This window comes from Empidonax traillii, unplaced genomic scaffold, assembly GCF_003031625.1.
Source record: "Empidonax traillii isolate 1590-97213 ecotype Southwest subspecies unplaced genomic scaffold, ASM303162v1 scaffold275:size1536655, whole genome shotgun sequence".
Classification (NCBI taxonomy): Eukaryota; Metazoa; Chordata; class Aves; order Passeriformes; family Tyrannidae; genus Empidonax; species Empidonax traillii.
The window spans coordinates 1,031,732-1,047,717 of NW_020955468.1; the positions used below are offsets into that span (position 1 = coordinate 1,031,732).

The following is a 15,986-nucleotide window of genomic DNA, read 5'->3' on the forward strand; positions in this document are numbered from 1 at the left end:
CTACAGCAACTCTTCCTGGTCACAGCACAAATGAATCCAGTTTAAGTGTTCTGAAACTGCCCTTCAGCGCCAGCTCAGGGGGGTAAGTGGGGAAAAATCAGCAGATTCATTTCAATGTGACTCCCAATCCAAACCAAAATATCAGCACTACGGCAAAGATGAGGACAGGCTCTTCCTACTTTTGCTGCCAGACCTCCAAGAGATGATTTCATAGCTGACAGACAGCAGCAACAGCCAGGTAGGTGTCAGACAGCAGCCTGCCCAGGAATGTGGGGTCACAGACTGTCCCCTCCTGTCAGACATTTACACTCTTCCAACGCAAGAGCCCAGAGTCATTTGAAAGGCTTTAAAACCCTTCTTACCCTGACATTACAAAAAACCCCATGGTCCTTCAATACAACGTGCCATGGATCTCTCTGCTTCCAGAGGCACTGGGGACAGAAGAAAGCTGACTGTGTTCTCCCTTTGAGATACAGAATGCCATTAACAAAGGAAAAAAGTGGGGAAAAATACAAAATTACCTTTCCCTCTCAAGGAAGCACCCAGAGGCATGGCTAGCACAAGGCTACCAACAACCACTAAAATAAGCTTGCTCCAAGAAGTGACACCAGAGGAGCTTATACAAAGGGGTCTGCAGCATTTCCATCATTTATCAGATCAACTCCATGGAGTCTGTGCATGATGCTCTGTCTGATGCCACAGACTTACTTTGCAGGAAGAATCTGGAGCAGTACCCTCATCCGGTCCTTTTCTAAGCAGGGCAGAGGTTTAACTGCTGTTTGCTGGAAATGGGGAAGCTTCATTTAAGTTTCAGGAGGGGCTTTTTTGGGTTTTTTTTGTAAATGCAGTTTCTGTTCTTTAGAATTAGAGAGCTATGCGGTCTCTGGAGCCCTGGGAAAACACTGACAGAGCACATCAGCATCACCTTGCTGGTAGCAGTGGTAGCTGTGCTGCATTTTGCTCTTCCTACTAGAGATGTCACATTGAGCAGCAAGCCATCCTCTGAGCCCAGCAATACCAGTGGAGATGCCAGGGCAAGCAGGGGACCATGCCAGTCTCAAGCTCCTGCCACCCAAATGCCAAGACGAGGTTTGACTGGTAACTCCTAACCGATGGGGGTTTCCAGGCTAGAAACAGCTGAGCATTAAAGGGCAGATCTACAGACAGCAGGAACTCATATACTGATTTAGATTTCCCTTTCCTGCCCTAATTTTTCTGAAACTCATGTCACCATTCCTGGAGAGAGTCCACACAGTCCTTTAAGGGCACCTCTGTGACCTGCAGCAGCATGTAGTTCCTGCTCAGATACAGTCCTCCTCACAGGCACACCTGGAGTCACATTAAGAGCCCATCCTAAATCTCAGCAGGACTTGACAATGGGGGTGTTACTGGACTTGTCACATTGCAATAAAAAGTCACTTTTTCCAGAGCAAAGCTGCTGCTTGGGCAAACAGTAGCTATCAATTAAATGTAAAAGCAGGAATATTGAGAAGCAGTGGTGTTCAGTCCTATCAGTACAAGGCAGTCCTTCCTAATGCCCACTCAGCTCCAGGACCACTATTTACAGCAAGAGGTTGTCAAGCACGCCAGGCATCACAGACATTTTTGGTAACAAGACTTTAACCACTGAGGCTGACCTCCAAACACAGGGCTCCAAGATTTGTTTGCTGACTTCTAGTATGTGGTTTGTTAGTTTATTTAAGTCAGAGTCAGCTCTTTGAGGAACAGGATGAGAAACGAGAGAGGGAGGAAAAAAAAGTCACTAGTAAAACCATGGAAGTCAAAAGAAAGAACTTGTACAGAAAAGAGTACCCTTGACTTCAAGAACTGTGTCTGCACAATGCAGACACACACTGTTATGCTATGACAGAGGTTAAAGCACTGCAGTACATTAAATGCAGGAATTAAGATGGCTGTTGGAAAGCTAGAGCTGTGCTAAGTGTAACAGGAGATAACAAGTGAAGGAGTCAGTTTAATATTTAAGAAAGCTGTCTGGACTGAGAAACACTCAGCCACATACATACAGTGTGCCCCCAAGCAAGAGGACCTTGCAGAGCAGCACATCTAGCTAAGCGGGGAAGCTGGTTGGCATCCCACAATCTGTTCTGCTTGCCAGGGCAATCATAGCCATGGCTGTGGTGGAAAAGAGGGGAAGGAGGAACATATTCCAGAGTTTCAGCACTGGAGAACAGAGAGCACTGGTTTAAGAAGCTTCATCAAGAACACAGTCTAAGAGAGACATCTAAAATTTCAGTCTGGCTATTGCAGGCTAACAAAATTGTATATGGAAACGAGGTCCTTTACAATTGTGTCTTTGACAGATTTAAAAATGATGCATGACAGCAAGATCTACCCAGGTCAGCAATAAATAACAAAACCAAGTGACTTTTGTCATCCTGTGATGTCTCAGAAGCAGCAGTTCCAAACCATCTCCAGCTGCAAATAAAGTGTTAGAGGACATGTAGGGGGAAAAACCCCAAACAAAACATCCTTGAGAACAACAGAATCTTCTCCATTTCCCTCTGAATTTCAAACTTGCTCCACCTCCCTCCTGCCATGTCTCACCTTGCCATGGCTTTTCTCCACCTTTCGGAAACACTTGTTCAAGGAGAGGTTGTGTCGGACCGAGTTCTTCCAGCCGGTGGGGGCCGTGGCGAAGTAGGGGAAGCGGTCCAGGATCCAGCTGTAGATTTCTTTGACTGGCAGGCTCTTGTTGGGGGACTGCTCGATTGCCATGTAAATGAGAAGGCTGAAAGAGTAAGGAGGTTTGGAAGTGGAGGATTTTTTTTCAGGGTTCTGGTAACAGGATGGTGAGAAGGATGGCACGCTGTCCCCCTCGATGTCATACAAGGGGCTAACGATCGGAAGGCCCTCACTTCCGAGGCTGAAGTTTGTTAGAAGGTTTGTACTTTCGTGCAGCCAGTTCAAATTTGTGAGCTCATCGTCTGCTGCATCTCTGTCCACCACGGTGGCCTTTGGCTTGCCGGCATCGCCTGCGTCAGGCAAGCTGCCCATCCCATGACACTGCCGTAGTCCTGCAGCTTTTTCTGCTCCTGGCGTTTCAGCTTTCTTATCCGGAGTCATTCCAGTCACTGGACCCATTTAGCTTTATTGGTCTGCAAGAGAGAAGATGGTCAGAAATCATTCCAAACCAACAAAATCACGTTCAGCCCACCAAACCCAAATACAGGGCTGCACCATCCCTATGCTGTGCAGGAACACCGTAGTCACTGATGAGAGCCAGGGTCCAGCAGGAGCCTCCCAGTAATCTCATGAGCTAACTCCCCTCAGTTTGTAATCAGAGCTTATGGTAAGCACTTGGAAACTGCTGTATCTATCTAGAAACACCAATTAAGACACAAAAATAATAGCTATTTTCATGTCAACATCTGAATCTGGAAAAGACCTTAACAGGTAGGATCTAATCCATTCAGATCTCACATTAAGTCTTCAGTTATACTCATTATATTGTGAATTGACCCTGCTTAGAAGTGTTTGCCTTTGGTGCAATGCCCAAAGAGTGAAAAAATTTGCAAAACTTACATCGGCATAAAGTGCATTTGTGGTTTCCGTGCAAATGAAGCCTTTACAACTTCCTACAAGTCACAGTCATTCCCAACTGCTGTCACACTTTTGTACTAGGGAGAGATCTGGCCAGCCTATCAGTTCATCAGCTGGGTCCCACAGAGCTGCCTGGGTCCAAAAGATCTTTTTCCCCTCCTCCAAGAGCTTACTGCCCTAATCTGAGCTCTCCTGCAGAGCAGAGGGTGGTGGGACCAGCTCTTAATAGGAAGGGATCATCTGCTGGGGTGGCAGCTCAGACCTGGTGCAGGAACAATGGCTGACCACTTCGATTAAAAAAAAAAAAAAACACTAAAAACCTAACCATAAAATTATTATCTATAAAAAACTGCCACCCAGAATGCATGGGCTAACATGCTTTAGAGGCATTACACTAACAAAAACCACCTTGCTTGTAGGATTTTAAGTGGGATCCTCTAGCAAACTATGTTATGGGAAGAGCTGCTTTTTCCCCGCTGATATGACCATGTTAGAACTTCACTGCACCCACAGCTCTGGCCAACACAGCTACACCAGAAGTACAGACCAACAAAACCACTCCACAGATGTGGGCTGTGTACATGTACACGCACACACTACAGACATAAGACACGCCAACTGTGGATGCCATTCACCAGCAAATCTGAGGTTCACATTAACTGTAAACAAACCACCAAAAATCAAACATACAAAACCCCAAACCCCAACCCCGTTCCTTGTCCCAGTACGTGCTATCATTCTGGTGACATGCTCCAGCCCCCACTGCAAGAGCTCCATGGCAAGACAAGGAGTTTCCATATTACGCCTCACCAGACAGCTCTGTGCAGTTACTGGATGCTTTCTTACAACAGCTTTCAGTAAATATGTGGCTCCAAGCACTTCCATCTTCTCCTACAAAGCAGAGGCAAGGAGTTGTCCAGAACTGTGTAGAGCTCTTGGCTGTCCCTCCTACAAAATCAGAGCCAACCAGTTCCAACCTGACAGCCTCAGCTGTGTCCGTGGGAGTACCCTGTCCGGCCTGCCTGCAGATATATTTGCCCAGCCTCCTGACTCTGGAGAAGGGGAGTGACAGGCGTGATGGAGGAATGACATGGTGACCTAGAAAGGCAACAGGACACATCCATTTGATGGTCCCCAACAGAGGCAAGAGTCCTGCCAGCCCCTTCCTGGTGCCAGGCAGCCATGGGGTGCAGAATTTGTGCCTCTCCCAGAGAACACATCGGGTTTCCCACCAGCAATTTTTTCTCCTCTCTTTATCTGTTCACATGCTCATGCACCAGCAATTGCAAAGATGTTTTGACAGTAGCACTTACACCTATGCTTACCAGCAGTAGTGCTGGAAACCATCCCCAAATTTTGTTTTCTATTTCTTATTTCTATTAAATGCAGGGATGGGTATTACTACCAGCTCAGTCATAATAAATAAATAAATAAATCTAAGTGAGCTGCTCAAATAGCTGGTCAAAAATAGCTTTGCTCTCCCTACAATTTACTTCTCCCCCAAGCCATCAGAGCAGATTTATATTGGCAGTCAGTGATGGCTGGCTTTTAACACAGCCATATATATGTACACTAATGTCACTTCTTCAGTCCTTTCTTAAATTAAAAAAAAAAAAAACACAACCAAAACAAAACAAACAAAGAGCTAGTGAAAAAATTCGTACAGTGAAAAAAAAACCCAAGTCTGCTGCAACCCGAGTTGCACCACTCTCCTTATGAAGATTAACTTTACCTCCTTGTTCAGCACCTCTTTAGCCAGCTACATACTAAGCTTACACCTCGCAGCCGTGTGTTGGTAATTTTAGCTCTTGGTTCACGTTACATGAAATATCCCTTTACGAATCTTCCGTCAGCACAGTAGATCAAGCACACGCACATGCACACACACCCATGCAAGTCTGAGGTCACTGTGTTTATTTCTTAGGTGAAAGGGTCAATAAAGTCTGTTGTCAGCACAAATATGGCCTGGGCACACTCAAAATTATAGAGGGAAAAATATTAACTTATTAAATTGGCATTGCATATCAGGTAGGCTTTGTGGTAGCCTACAAATCAATAGTGCATTGACATTTTTTTTTTAGCAGAGAATCATCAGAACAATTAACATCCTACTTTTAAAAAATACTATTTGCAGGTAATATACTTACACTAACTAAATTACGTTAGTGCCACGTTTCTCTTAGTAGATGTGTTACAAAAATCTACATCTCGTTATCTTCTCAGTGCCTAGTTCACCCCCTTGCACACCTTCTACCTGAACACATCAGAAGTCAAAATATTCTTTCTAGAAAGCTATGAAGGCCATTATTAGATTATTATCATCTAATAAATAAGAAAAAAAATAAAATTAGTTCCATAACTGCTGCAGTTTTAAAAGGGTGTTCTCCAGTGGTCTGCTTCAAGGATAACTGAAATATAGATAGCAGAGTATGCAACAGGGAAGCTATTTTAATGAAGAATTTAACTACATTGTGATGGCAGTAATAAGACTGGTGACACTGAGGATCATTTTGACACTGCTTTTCTGGAGACAGCATCACCTCAGCCTCAGAATATAGAACGTAGCCTCAGAACCTCTAATTCTGTCTTGTTTACTCTGGCCTGCTGCTGCATCGGTCTGAAGAAGAAACCAGCACTGGCAGCCTTCCGACTGCAAAGGACTGCAAGGTCATCAAAAGCTGGCTCTTCCCCCAGACAAACATCAACAACCACAACTCCTCCAAGGGGTGCCCCACAAGATGGGGTCATTAGCAGACATGGTCATCTCTGTCTCATCTCTCAAGCACCCAAGGACCATGTGGACCACAGGATCTTCTCCCTTCTCAAGTACCCAAGGGCACAGGACCACCTGAGACAGCACTGCCTTCTGCCTGCAGCAGCCTGGTGGGCAGAGACACCAGTGCCTCTGGAGCACATCTGAAGGCCCACAAGTGATCAGCTCATGTGCTCTCCAGAGCCCCTCTTCATTCACAGAGACCTTTAATGATATGGGTATTCGCAATTTTTTTCTCCATGCGTGCTCTGCCTGGCCATAAGCACATTGTGAGCACACAGCTTCCGAGCTATCATTTTCAAAATTACCACTTCCAATATTCAGGGTTTAATATTTTACATAAGGATCATGGGATTCACCAAAGCCATCTTTGCTGTAAGCTGGCAAGGTTTTGTGGACAAGCATGACCCAGCAAGAAAACCACAGTAAGAGTGAGTAAGGAGAGCAGACTGTGAGAAGAGCATGGAAGAAGCTCTCCAGTGTAGATGTTTTGATAAAATTGTACATGCTTGGACCATCAGGCTGTTTTCATGTTTCTCACTGTTAACCAGCTCAAAGAGTCAAAGCAAACAAGGTTGGAGGTGGCCACTGGGACGTGCTCCCCACAGTGCTCACGGACAAGCTGAATTAGCAGCACCAACATGAAAAAAGGGAGACTAAGACTGTGCATGTGCATTGCCAGGCCACTCAGTGAAATTCATCTTCCACTCCTTTATTCCCTTACTGCCACCTTCCCTGCCTCTTCAGCTACTCCAGGAACAGCAAGAAAACCATCTCCACATGGCAGGCAACTGCTCAGCTGCTGAGACATGCTCCCCATCCCTCTACTAGGGCTCTCCCCAAGCCACTTCTTACTGAAGGGGGACGGCAGATGGCAACTACCTACCCAACTTCTCCGGCTGCTGCGTTGAATGGCCAGAGACTTGCTGCAATTCCCACAGGGATAGCCACAGAAGAGCCAGAAAGCACCCTTCAGCCACGCAAATGCAATAAAAGCTCTTCAGGCACAACTATGAAAAAATCTGTAAGTTTGTGCTCTGACTCATATGCTTTACCCCCACCAATAAGCACAAAGTGACGCAGCATGCTGCTGTTCATTGGTATTAACGCTTGCAACTGAAAGCAGATCATCACAGATCCAAACCCTATGGAAATCAAGCATCTACTTCCTGTAAGAAAAGAAACATCAACCAAAACATCTACTCCAAGTATCACAGTGGAGGTGCCCAATATTTTGCATGGCAATTCTAGACAGAGGTAAGATGATTCAGGGGTTAGAAGATTAAAAGGCTGCCAAGTCAACTGAGGTTGCTCAAATAAAAGTTAGGATGCATAAGAAAAGAGGTGAGAGAAACAACCTTCTTTCCAGCAGTCTTTGTGATTTTTGGCATCACTCAAGAGAACACATAAAAGCCAGGAGCAGAACTCCCTGCTAATATGTGCCAGTCCAGCACCCAAAGCCCATTGAAGACCTGCTCTTGCAGGCCATTCACAACTTGAACAGCAGAGCCCAAGTCCAAGGGGCTGATTAAGGCTGCAGATGTATTCAGTCAGCAGTTTGGTTCAGAGAAGCAGGAACAGATTGGACACGACTCAGTGTTGCAAGACAAGATAATATTTTTTGCAGTCTTCTCTCAAACTGACTGAAGAGCTAACTTTGGGGAAGGTTATGGGGACTGCAAGGTCCTCAGCCTAGCAGAACACACCTGGAGTTAAATCAGGTTTGTGTGCCCCCACATACACCTCCAGCTACAACTCCATTCTGAAAGAAGACCTTGAACACTGATACCCTCTGATACAGGAGAGAATACTTTGTGTGAGCATTTTATGAAGACAAAGCTGCTTTAGTGAGTGCCAACTGTTTAACAAAACTGAAAGTTCACTTGGGCATATCTTCAGGCAAGCAGGGAAGCACGTTTGGTTTGCAGCAGCCCCTCTCAAAGAAGCCTTCACTCCTGCAGAGTCCAGGTCCAGAGGACAAAGCTGCAACAGACACCACCATCACCAAAGGTGACCTTCTCCAAATCCAGCAGCACTGCAGGTGTCAGCGCATAGATGTCATTTTAGTACTGCAGCCACCATGCCTGGACTCACTGACCTGGCAAGGAAGAAGTCAGCCTTTTTTGTTAAAAGATGCCACAGCCTTGTCCGTGCCAAGTTAGCGTGAGAACAGACCTGATGTTGCTGCTTGATCCTTCTTTACTCTACACTGGCATCAGATAAAAGGTGCCATTTGGCACCTGCACAACATCAGCATCCCAGGTTAGGACAACCTTCTCCACAACTAAATGCACCTATTTATTTCTGTATGACCAGCCGAGCAACTAAGTCACCTCAGCTAATAGTGGGAAGATCTGAAACCTGCCAACAGGGCAGTGATTTCCCTCCAGGTTTCAAAAAATGCAAAAAAAAAATCTTACCATGCATCGCCCAAGTCTGAGGAGCAGAATATAATTTTAATTCAGGAAGAAAGATTTTTAGCCATATCACACTTCAGTTAATAACAGCAGCTGTGCACCCACCCTCTCTCCAACAAGCTCAGGGAGTACAGCCTTAGTTACAGAGCCAGGTATTTGTGTGCTTTACACACAACTTCTGTACTAACAAAAACAGGCTCTGTGAGAGCATTTAAAACAATCAGTAGGTAGTAGGTGCTTTTGCATGCAAGCAACTATACCAACAGCAAACTCTTCTCTTGATTTTCAATTCCTTTGCATTTATGAGAAGGTATTTATACCAGGTATATGCATCAATGTATATACCGTGTTACTGAAACAGCCCAAGAATGACACAAATAAATTACTGTCACTGCTCACCTACACAAGTTGGAGATAAACTTCCAAGCCAGCATGCACACGGCACAGGACCAGTTACAAGTCTTTGCATGTTAGAGGGAACAGCAACCAAAAAAAAGATTCTTGCACAACTTGTGAAAACCCATCACTAAAAAGCACCCCATCTGTTTGACCGGGAACATTAAAAGCAGGACACCAGATTACTTCCTCCCATTTCCTCCCCCTTTATTAATTCAACCTTTCCCCCCCCACTCATCTCTTTGTCTCAGGCTGCCCTGCTCCATACCCTGCCCACCTCACACCCGTGCTCGGCTGGCTGGAGGTCAGCTGAAATCCTCCCCCCCAGCCCTGAAAAAGGCCTATATTTGATTACACCACTATATGATGTCACGTATCCAAGACAACTAAAGGCATTACAGTCTCCTGAGGACAAAACCACCTCTCAGCCATAGATTTCAGCAAGCTGGGATCCACCACCTGCAGAGGAGATGAGCAGGCAGCTGCACCCCTGGGTGACAGAGGGCACTCAAGAGATGCTCCTTGGGGTAGCACCTGTAACAGGCAGGGCCCTTCCTGCTCCTCCTCGCTTGCAAAGCCGGGGGAAAATTAAAAATAATTGTTTAAAAAAGCATTAAAAAGGCAGTTACTGGCTTCTCAAAGCCAACCTGAAAATAAAACTGAAGGACCGCACAAGCCATAAGCTCAGGGGTTTCCTTTTAACCCTGGCATTGGTAGGCTCAAAGAGGAAAAGAGGTTTTCCAGGGATTTGCTGAAATACTTCCAAGCCTCTCTCATTTTAATGCCCTTCTTAAATGGCAATGTTCTCCCGCACCCTGTGATATAATTTAAGGGAGAGGGGCTGGGGAAGGTACTTAAAACCAATTAAAAGGTCCAGTATTAGGAAAAGTTAAGAAATGCTGCAAAACTTAAAAATGGGAGGGATTAAAACCTTATCATAGACCAGGGAAAGGCAGGGAGCAAGAGAAAGATTTCATCTGATCTTATATGAAATAAAATTCTGGTTTTTTACTAAGTACACATATACACACACACAAAAGTGGGTCTGTGTTTGAAACAAGTATCTGAAAGGAAAACGGTAACATGAACTCTGACATGCCCAGACCCCAATCCAGACCCTGTGCATAGCCCAGAGCCTCTGGGACATTTATTCCAGCACTGCCTTCAGAGACTTTGCAATTATGAAGCCTTTCCAAGGGCTGCAGTCACTGCTGGACCTAGTTCCATGTGCCTCAGATTTAAAACATGCACATGAAAATAGTCTAGCAGAGAAACTGGGAAATGAAAAAAATAAAAACCAAACCAGCAGTGAAATCTAAACTTATTAAGAAAAACCCTTGGTGTCAGATAAAAGGGGGTGGGGGTGGAATAAGTGCTTTTAAGAAAAATGCTTCACTGCCAATAGTAGCTTTTCAGAAGATGCCTACAGGTCATGTTCCTTAAATTCAGCACTGTGCTTGCTAAATGGACTAACATGCAAAAAAATGTAAGCCATTGATACTTCACAAGTGAGCCATTAGAGCAAATGCCTTGCAAAAGAATTCTGATGCTAATTCCCTTTCCAGGGTAACCCTTCCACATGTTTCTCTACTCTTGAAACAGAAGTGAATATAGCTACATTTCAGCTGGTGTCAGTGCCAATCTACCAGTGCTAGAAAAAAATACTACTGTCTTTTACTTGCAGCTTTTCTTCATCTTTAAAGTACCAAAACTCCTGACTTTCAGCTGAAAACAATTTGAAGCTTCGTCCCAAGTGCCTCTTCTGCAAGATTTAATTTGGGAGCAACATCAGAGCTGTATCACAAGGCCACCGCCACACTGCTGGTACAACTCTGTATTGTGAAGCTGTCCCCCACTTGCTGTTTCCCAGCTCCTGCTCTCAAAGCACAAGTTTTCCTCCAGAGCTCCAGGGAAGGCAAAGCGATGCTCTTCGCTTTAATTTTATTCCACAAGCATCAAACTTGGCTGTTTAAAAAAAAAAAAAAAAGGTCCTACTTTTGACTGCTCAACATCCCTAAAACTAAACTGGCTGATAAGTGGTCTGGTGATGGTCCTCACAGAGCAGAGGATGTGAGGCTGCTGCTTGGCAGCAAGCTTCCCAACTCCCACTCACTCCACTCTACTTTGTGCAACTTCTCCAGGCACTGAGCTCTCTCCATATACAGTAACTAACTTTTAGGCAACCACATACTTACCCCAAACCTAAGCACAATGGAATCCAGTGAGAGTGTTAAAAAAGAAAGCAAGCAGGGGATCGCACTAGAACTGGGAAACTAGAAGTAGCTACAAACTGCAAGAGAGGAATGCACTGAAAACAACCCGAGAGAAGAAACGAGGCCTGAGCCTGGCGTGGAGATACGCTGCTCCAGGAGATGGGCTTTGGAAACACATCCTGTCACACATCAGGAAGCCCACAATGAAAACACGATGGCAGTTGGTACAACACACAACTGGTGAGACACTCGGATGCATAAGCAAAGTACCACAAGGATGGAGCAGCACCCCCCACACACCACCCTTCCAGCACTCAGCAGATGGAAAACGCGGTCACGCCGATAAAGTCAGAGGTACCCAACCATGCTGTTCAAAGGCACACTGAGGTGTGGGGCTCTGTGACTGCAGTGCAGAGACCAGGTCTGTTGCTGGTCAGAGGGGAAGGCCAGCAGACAGCCAAAAGCACCGCAGCTAGAGGCTGCAGACCTGATCCCAGCTCACTGCTGCACTTCAAACCCATACCATTAGCAAGTTCAGTGGAGCAGTGACAGCCACCTCAGACCACAACTACCATCCTGCCAGGCAGTCAACATACACCAGTGACCCGAGTAAATCGTGTTAGGATGTTCTGCCAGCAGGAACTGGGTAAAAACATTTCCAAATTATAATCTAATCCTTACAGAGTGTGCAGAAGAGCAGTGCTGGAGGGTGATTCCTGTGGCAGCAGTAGTCAATTTAGTGGAGTCCCTAACGTTCCCTAACTTTTGAGGAAAAAGTAGGGAGCTCTAAGTCTAGTCCGAACATAAAGCAAAAAAAACTTGAATGCACTAGGAAAACCAAAAAAAGTCAAAATCCACACTGTTGACTTTTGATATAAATATTCCTATCTGCGCAAATTCCAGGCTACTCTTACAATGGTCCTGGTACCCCTGAACAACCATTTGTTAACATGGGTGTTTCTGCCCCAGACACACCATCCAGGTTTCCCGGTTGCAGGCCTGCAAGCACTGGGCCTGAGCACTCAGCAATGCTTTCCAAACGGGAGACTGACCCAACCCTCATGCTTCCACAGCCATAATGTTTTACACGGAGGAGGCAGAGCACCAGGGGTCATAAAGACTCTGGCTGACATCAGGCAGCATTTCTTCCCTTCTATGTAATATATTACCAAAGCACAGGTGAACTGCCTCCCACTTGCTGACTGAAATTGTATTTTGGAAGTACCTCGGACCATCACTGCGTGCTTTTACCCCTCCTGGCGTGGATGGGATTGAGAGCTCATCATCATACAGCATACACTAAGCCAGAAGATGTGTAACGTGACAGGGAACAAATAAACACGTATCACACAGAAAGGTCCAGCCAGATAAAAAGTGAGGAAGAATCTCAGGGTTTCCTTGTTTTATTTGTGAGTGTCTAATCTGGGAGCCAAAGGCAGACGCTGGATATGGGAAGAGACACCCCACATGCACCCACCCCGAGCCTCTCAGTGCTGCAGCGGGACACGGACAGGGTTTGCAGCCTGCAAGTGTGCACTTGTCGAAGCACGGCCACGTGCTGACGTGAGTCACCAGTGCCGCTGACAGCGGCGCCTCAGCGCAGGAAGTTGCCCAACACCGTTTCGGTTGTCGGGTGGCAACACGCACAATGGGATGAGGCACTCGCTGCCTTCATCTACTTCCCTCAGAAAAAGTTATTATCAGTGCAGTGACATCCTATAGACACAAGCTTATACACAATACCTTCATTTACCAGGAGCGGAGGAACAGCAACTGCCACGGCAAGAAAACTCAAAGAGCCGAAAGGAATAAGCCAAAGTTAAACCTGTGCTAAGAGGTAGTGAGCATGCATCCAAACTGCTGACAGACTTTACTTACAGGGACTAAAGGCTGCTTTTCACTGATTCGCAGCCAGGAAAAGAAAGCTGTGCTTCACACAGCTTTTTCTGCACCACAGTAGTGCAGTTGAAGTACCCCATTGCAGGAAACAGTGTTAAGGGATTGCATGGCAGTGGTGGCTGTGGGCATGCCGTCACTCCTCCCAACACCCATACTTCCTGCCACCTCCCTGGCTCTAATCCCACCATGCAGCTCCTTCTGATAAGGTATCACAAACCTGCACATGGGAAAAGTCTTCTGAGAGCTTGGGGTATTTCCTCTCAAATACCAGCTCCTTTTAACCCCAACAGTGAGCAGTCAAGGAGTAACAGCAGGAGAAGAAGGTGGAATTACAACCTCAGCGAAACCAACACAAAACCTTCTGCTGCTCTTATGGGAACTAACATTTCTGCACAAGAACTGCATGGCTTTTTACCAGTTTAAACTATATCCATATATAGCATCTTCAGATGCCAAACCATCTCATTCACCAAAAGAGTTTCCTTTTGCTCAACATGTCACGTTTCCAAGTCTACTGCATTGAGTGGACAGAGCCTGTAGTTAATAAAGATAGTAAAAATCAGCTTGATGTGTCCCAAAGCCTCTGTCTTCTTTCTTAAGCACTACACTCACTTGCCAGGCAGTACTTCTCATTCAAGGGGACCATTACACAACCCTGTACCTGCCCCATTACTTACTGGACTGGCATGTCCTGACACTCAGATAGTTGCTGTCAAGGCTGGTGCCTTCAATCCCAAGCTCCTCAGAGTACATGGGAAGGATTCTCAAGCAAGAAAACCTGTGGTCGTCGCACTCCTTGGTTGGTGTCCCTTTTAGACAAAAAATATCTTACTTCTGGGCTGAAAAATCCCGGTGGAGCTCCGTCAGCACAGCCTCAGTGGCAGCACCCAAAGAAGGTCACAACTTCATCCTCTGGTCTAGATGCTGCCAACAAAGACATTAACCAAATTTTATTTCGGCAAGGTCCCTGAGAGTGCCCAGGGCCACATGCCTGGATTGTTACAGGGTCAGTGCCTCCAGCTTCCCTCAGGACCCAAAGGGCAGCCAACACAGCATCTCCACCACAGTCTGCAGGTGTAAACACTGTACAGCAGCACTGCTCGCTGTAGGGGACCATTTGATAATTAAAAAAAAAAAAAATACTAAAAGCACAGAACTTTTCAGGCAACTCAAACATACAAAGTGGGAATTACCATGCCCTCTCTATTTCTACAAAAATCAAGTTGCACAGCTGGACACAAGTGAGCCCCCAGCAGAAGGTGAAGTGCAGTGGCAGCACACAGCTGAGCTCAAAGATAACATATCCTGGCACTCAGCTAAGTTCATCAGCTCAAGCTGTGTAATGCATTAATTGCTACTACAGAGCTTTCAGTTCAGAGTTGTGTCCAACTATCTTCTGCAGAGCTTGGGAAACATGAGATGGCACCTGCCAAGAAAAAACAACAAACAACAACCTGCTAACTAGTTTAAGTTTTCTGACATAATATAATGTCAGCCTAATTTTTCTTGCATAGATGTAGCATAACACCAGACTTCTATGAGGGAAAAAACCCCCAATCATTACTAAATCCACCTAAATTCAAGTCCACCAATAATAAGATTTAGAGAGTATACATGCATATATATATATATATATATATATATATATATATATATACATGGTATATTGTATATTACACATAAAGTTAGCTTGATTTCATATGTTAGCCACAGAGCAAGTTACCTTCTCAGCACTGAAGTCCACCATAATTCAGCATTTTTAACTTCACATTTTGCATACAGCGTCCATCCCTAGGCAAGCACCACGGCGGCAACGTGAGTTTATTGGGCCCTCCTCAAGGTTACCCCTTTTTTCTGGTTTTAGTCCTTGTTTGGGCCTTGTCAGAATCCAGACCTTTACCAACAAAAGCCAGTTTCTGCTCCCATAGAACCTGGGCAACCAAGCACGTTGGTGCGTCCAAGCCGGACTAAGGCGGGAGAGCAGTGGGGATGCTGCTCCTCTCTGCTGCCACCAACACATTGCCCAACTTCACCAAAACACAAAAGAGACGGAAAACTCTTAAGGGCCACGTGCAGATAGATCCCAGCCTCACCTCGGGCACCTTATCAGCCGTTTCCCGGATTTCAACCCGAAAAGCGGGAACCCTGGAACGCCTCCCCTTCTCCTCCCTCACCTCTGCAAACCACAGACCTTCTGCACATCCACGGGGGCTTCCCGCCGCTTCGGGGACGGCGGGGCGCAGCGGAACAACGCCAAAAGGGCCCCTTATTTAGTTAAATGAAACGCCCGAGGGTTTTCATGGGGGCGACCCGGAGGCGCGGGGCACGTCGGGGCCGCGCTCCCGGGTCCCGGCGCCGGGCTGGCCCCGCTCTCCATCCCCGCCGCTGGAAGCGCGCACGGAGCGCGGGACTGCCATGCCGGGGGAGCGGGGAGGAAGGGAAGGGAAGGAGGGGGTCACCCGCGTAAATCCCGCGTACAGAAGCTCCGCGGAACCGCGACGGGAGGAGGAGCAGCGGAGCGGGGTGTGGGGAGTGGGTCCGCGGCCGCCGTGGGGAGGGGGGGGTGTCCCCACGCACCCCGCTCATCGCCATCGGAGGGAGCGCCGCCCCCGCGCGCTGTCCCCACGCGGGGCACTGGGGAACACCAATCCCTCCCCACGCCATCCCACCCCCCTCCAGCGCCAGTGGGACCCGCCGCCCCGCTCTCCGCGCCTCCCCATTTCCCCC

General features: G+C 46.6%; 1 protein-coding gene across 4 annotated transcripts in view; it reads right to left on the bottom strand.

The window, feature by feature from the left end:
• FOXN2 (forkhead box N2) overlaps window positions 1-15,986 on the bottom strand; it is a 33,682-nt gene that overhangs the window by 16,934 nt on the left and 762 nt on the right. For 2 of the 4 annotated variants that reach the window (XM_027889894.1, XM_027889891.1), the window contains exon 2: window positions 2,566-3,116. In XM_027889894.1, the coding sequence (XP_027745695.1) occupies window positions 2,566-3,102 (537 nt within the window). In that variant the 5' untranslated portion in view covers window positions 3,103-3,116. Of the gene's footprint in view, window positions 1-2,565; window positions 3,117-13,936; window positions 14,378-14,982; window positions 15,574-15,986 lie in introns of those variants that run through there. The other 2 variants (XM_027889893.1, XM_027889892.1) reach the window with 2 other exon arrangements.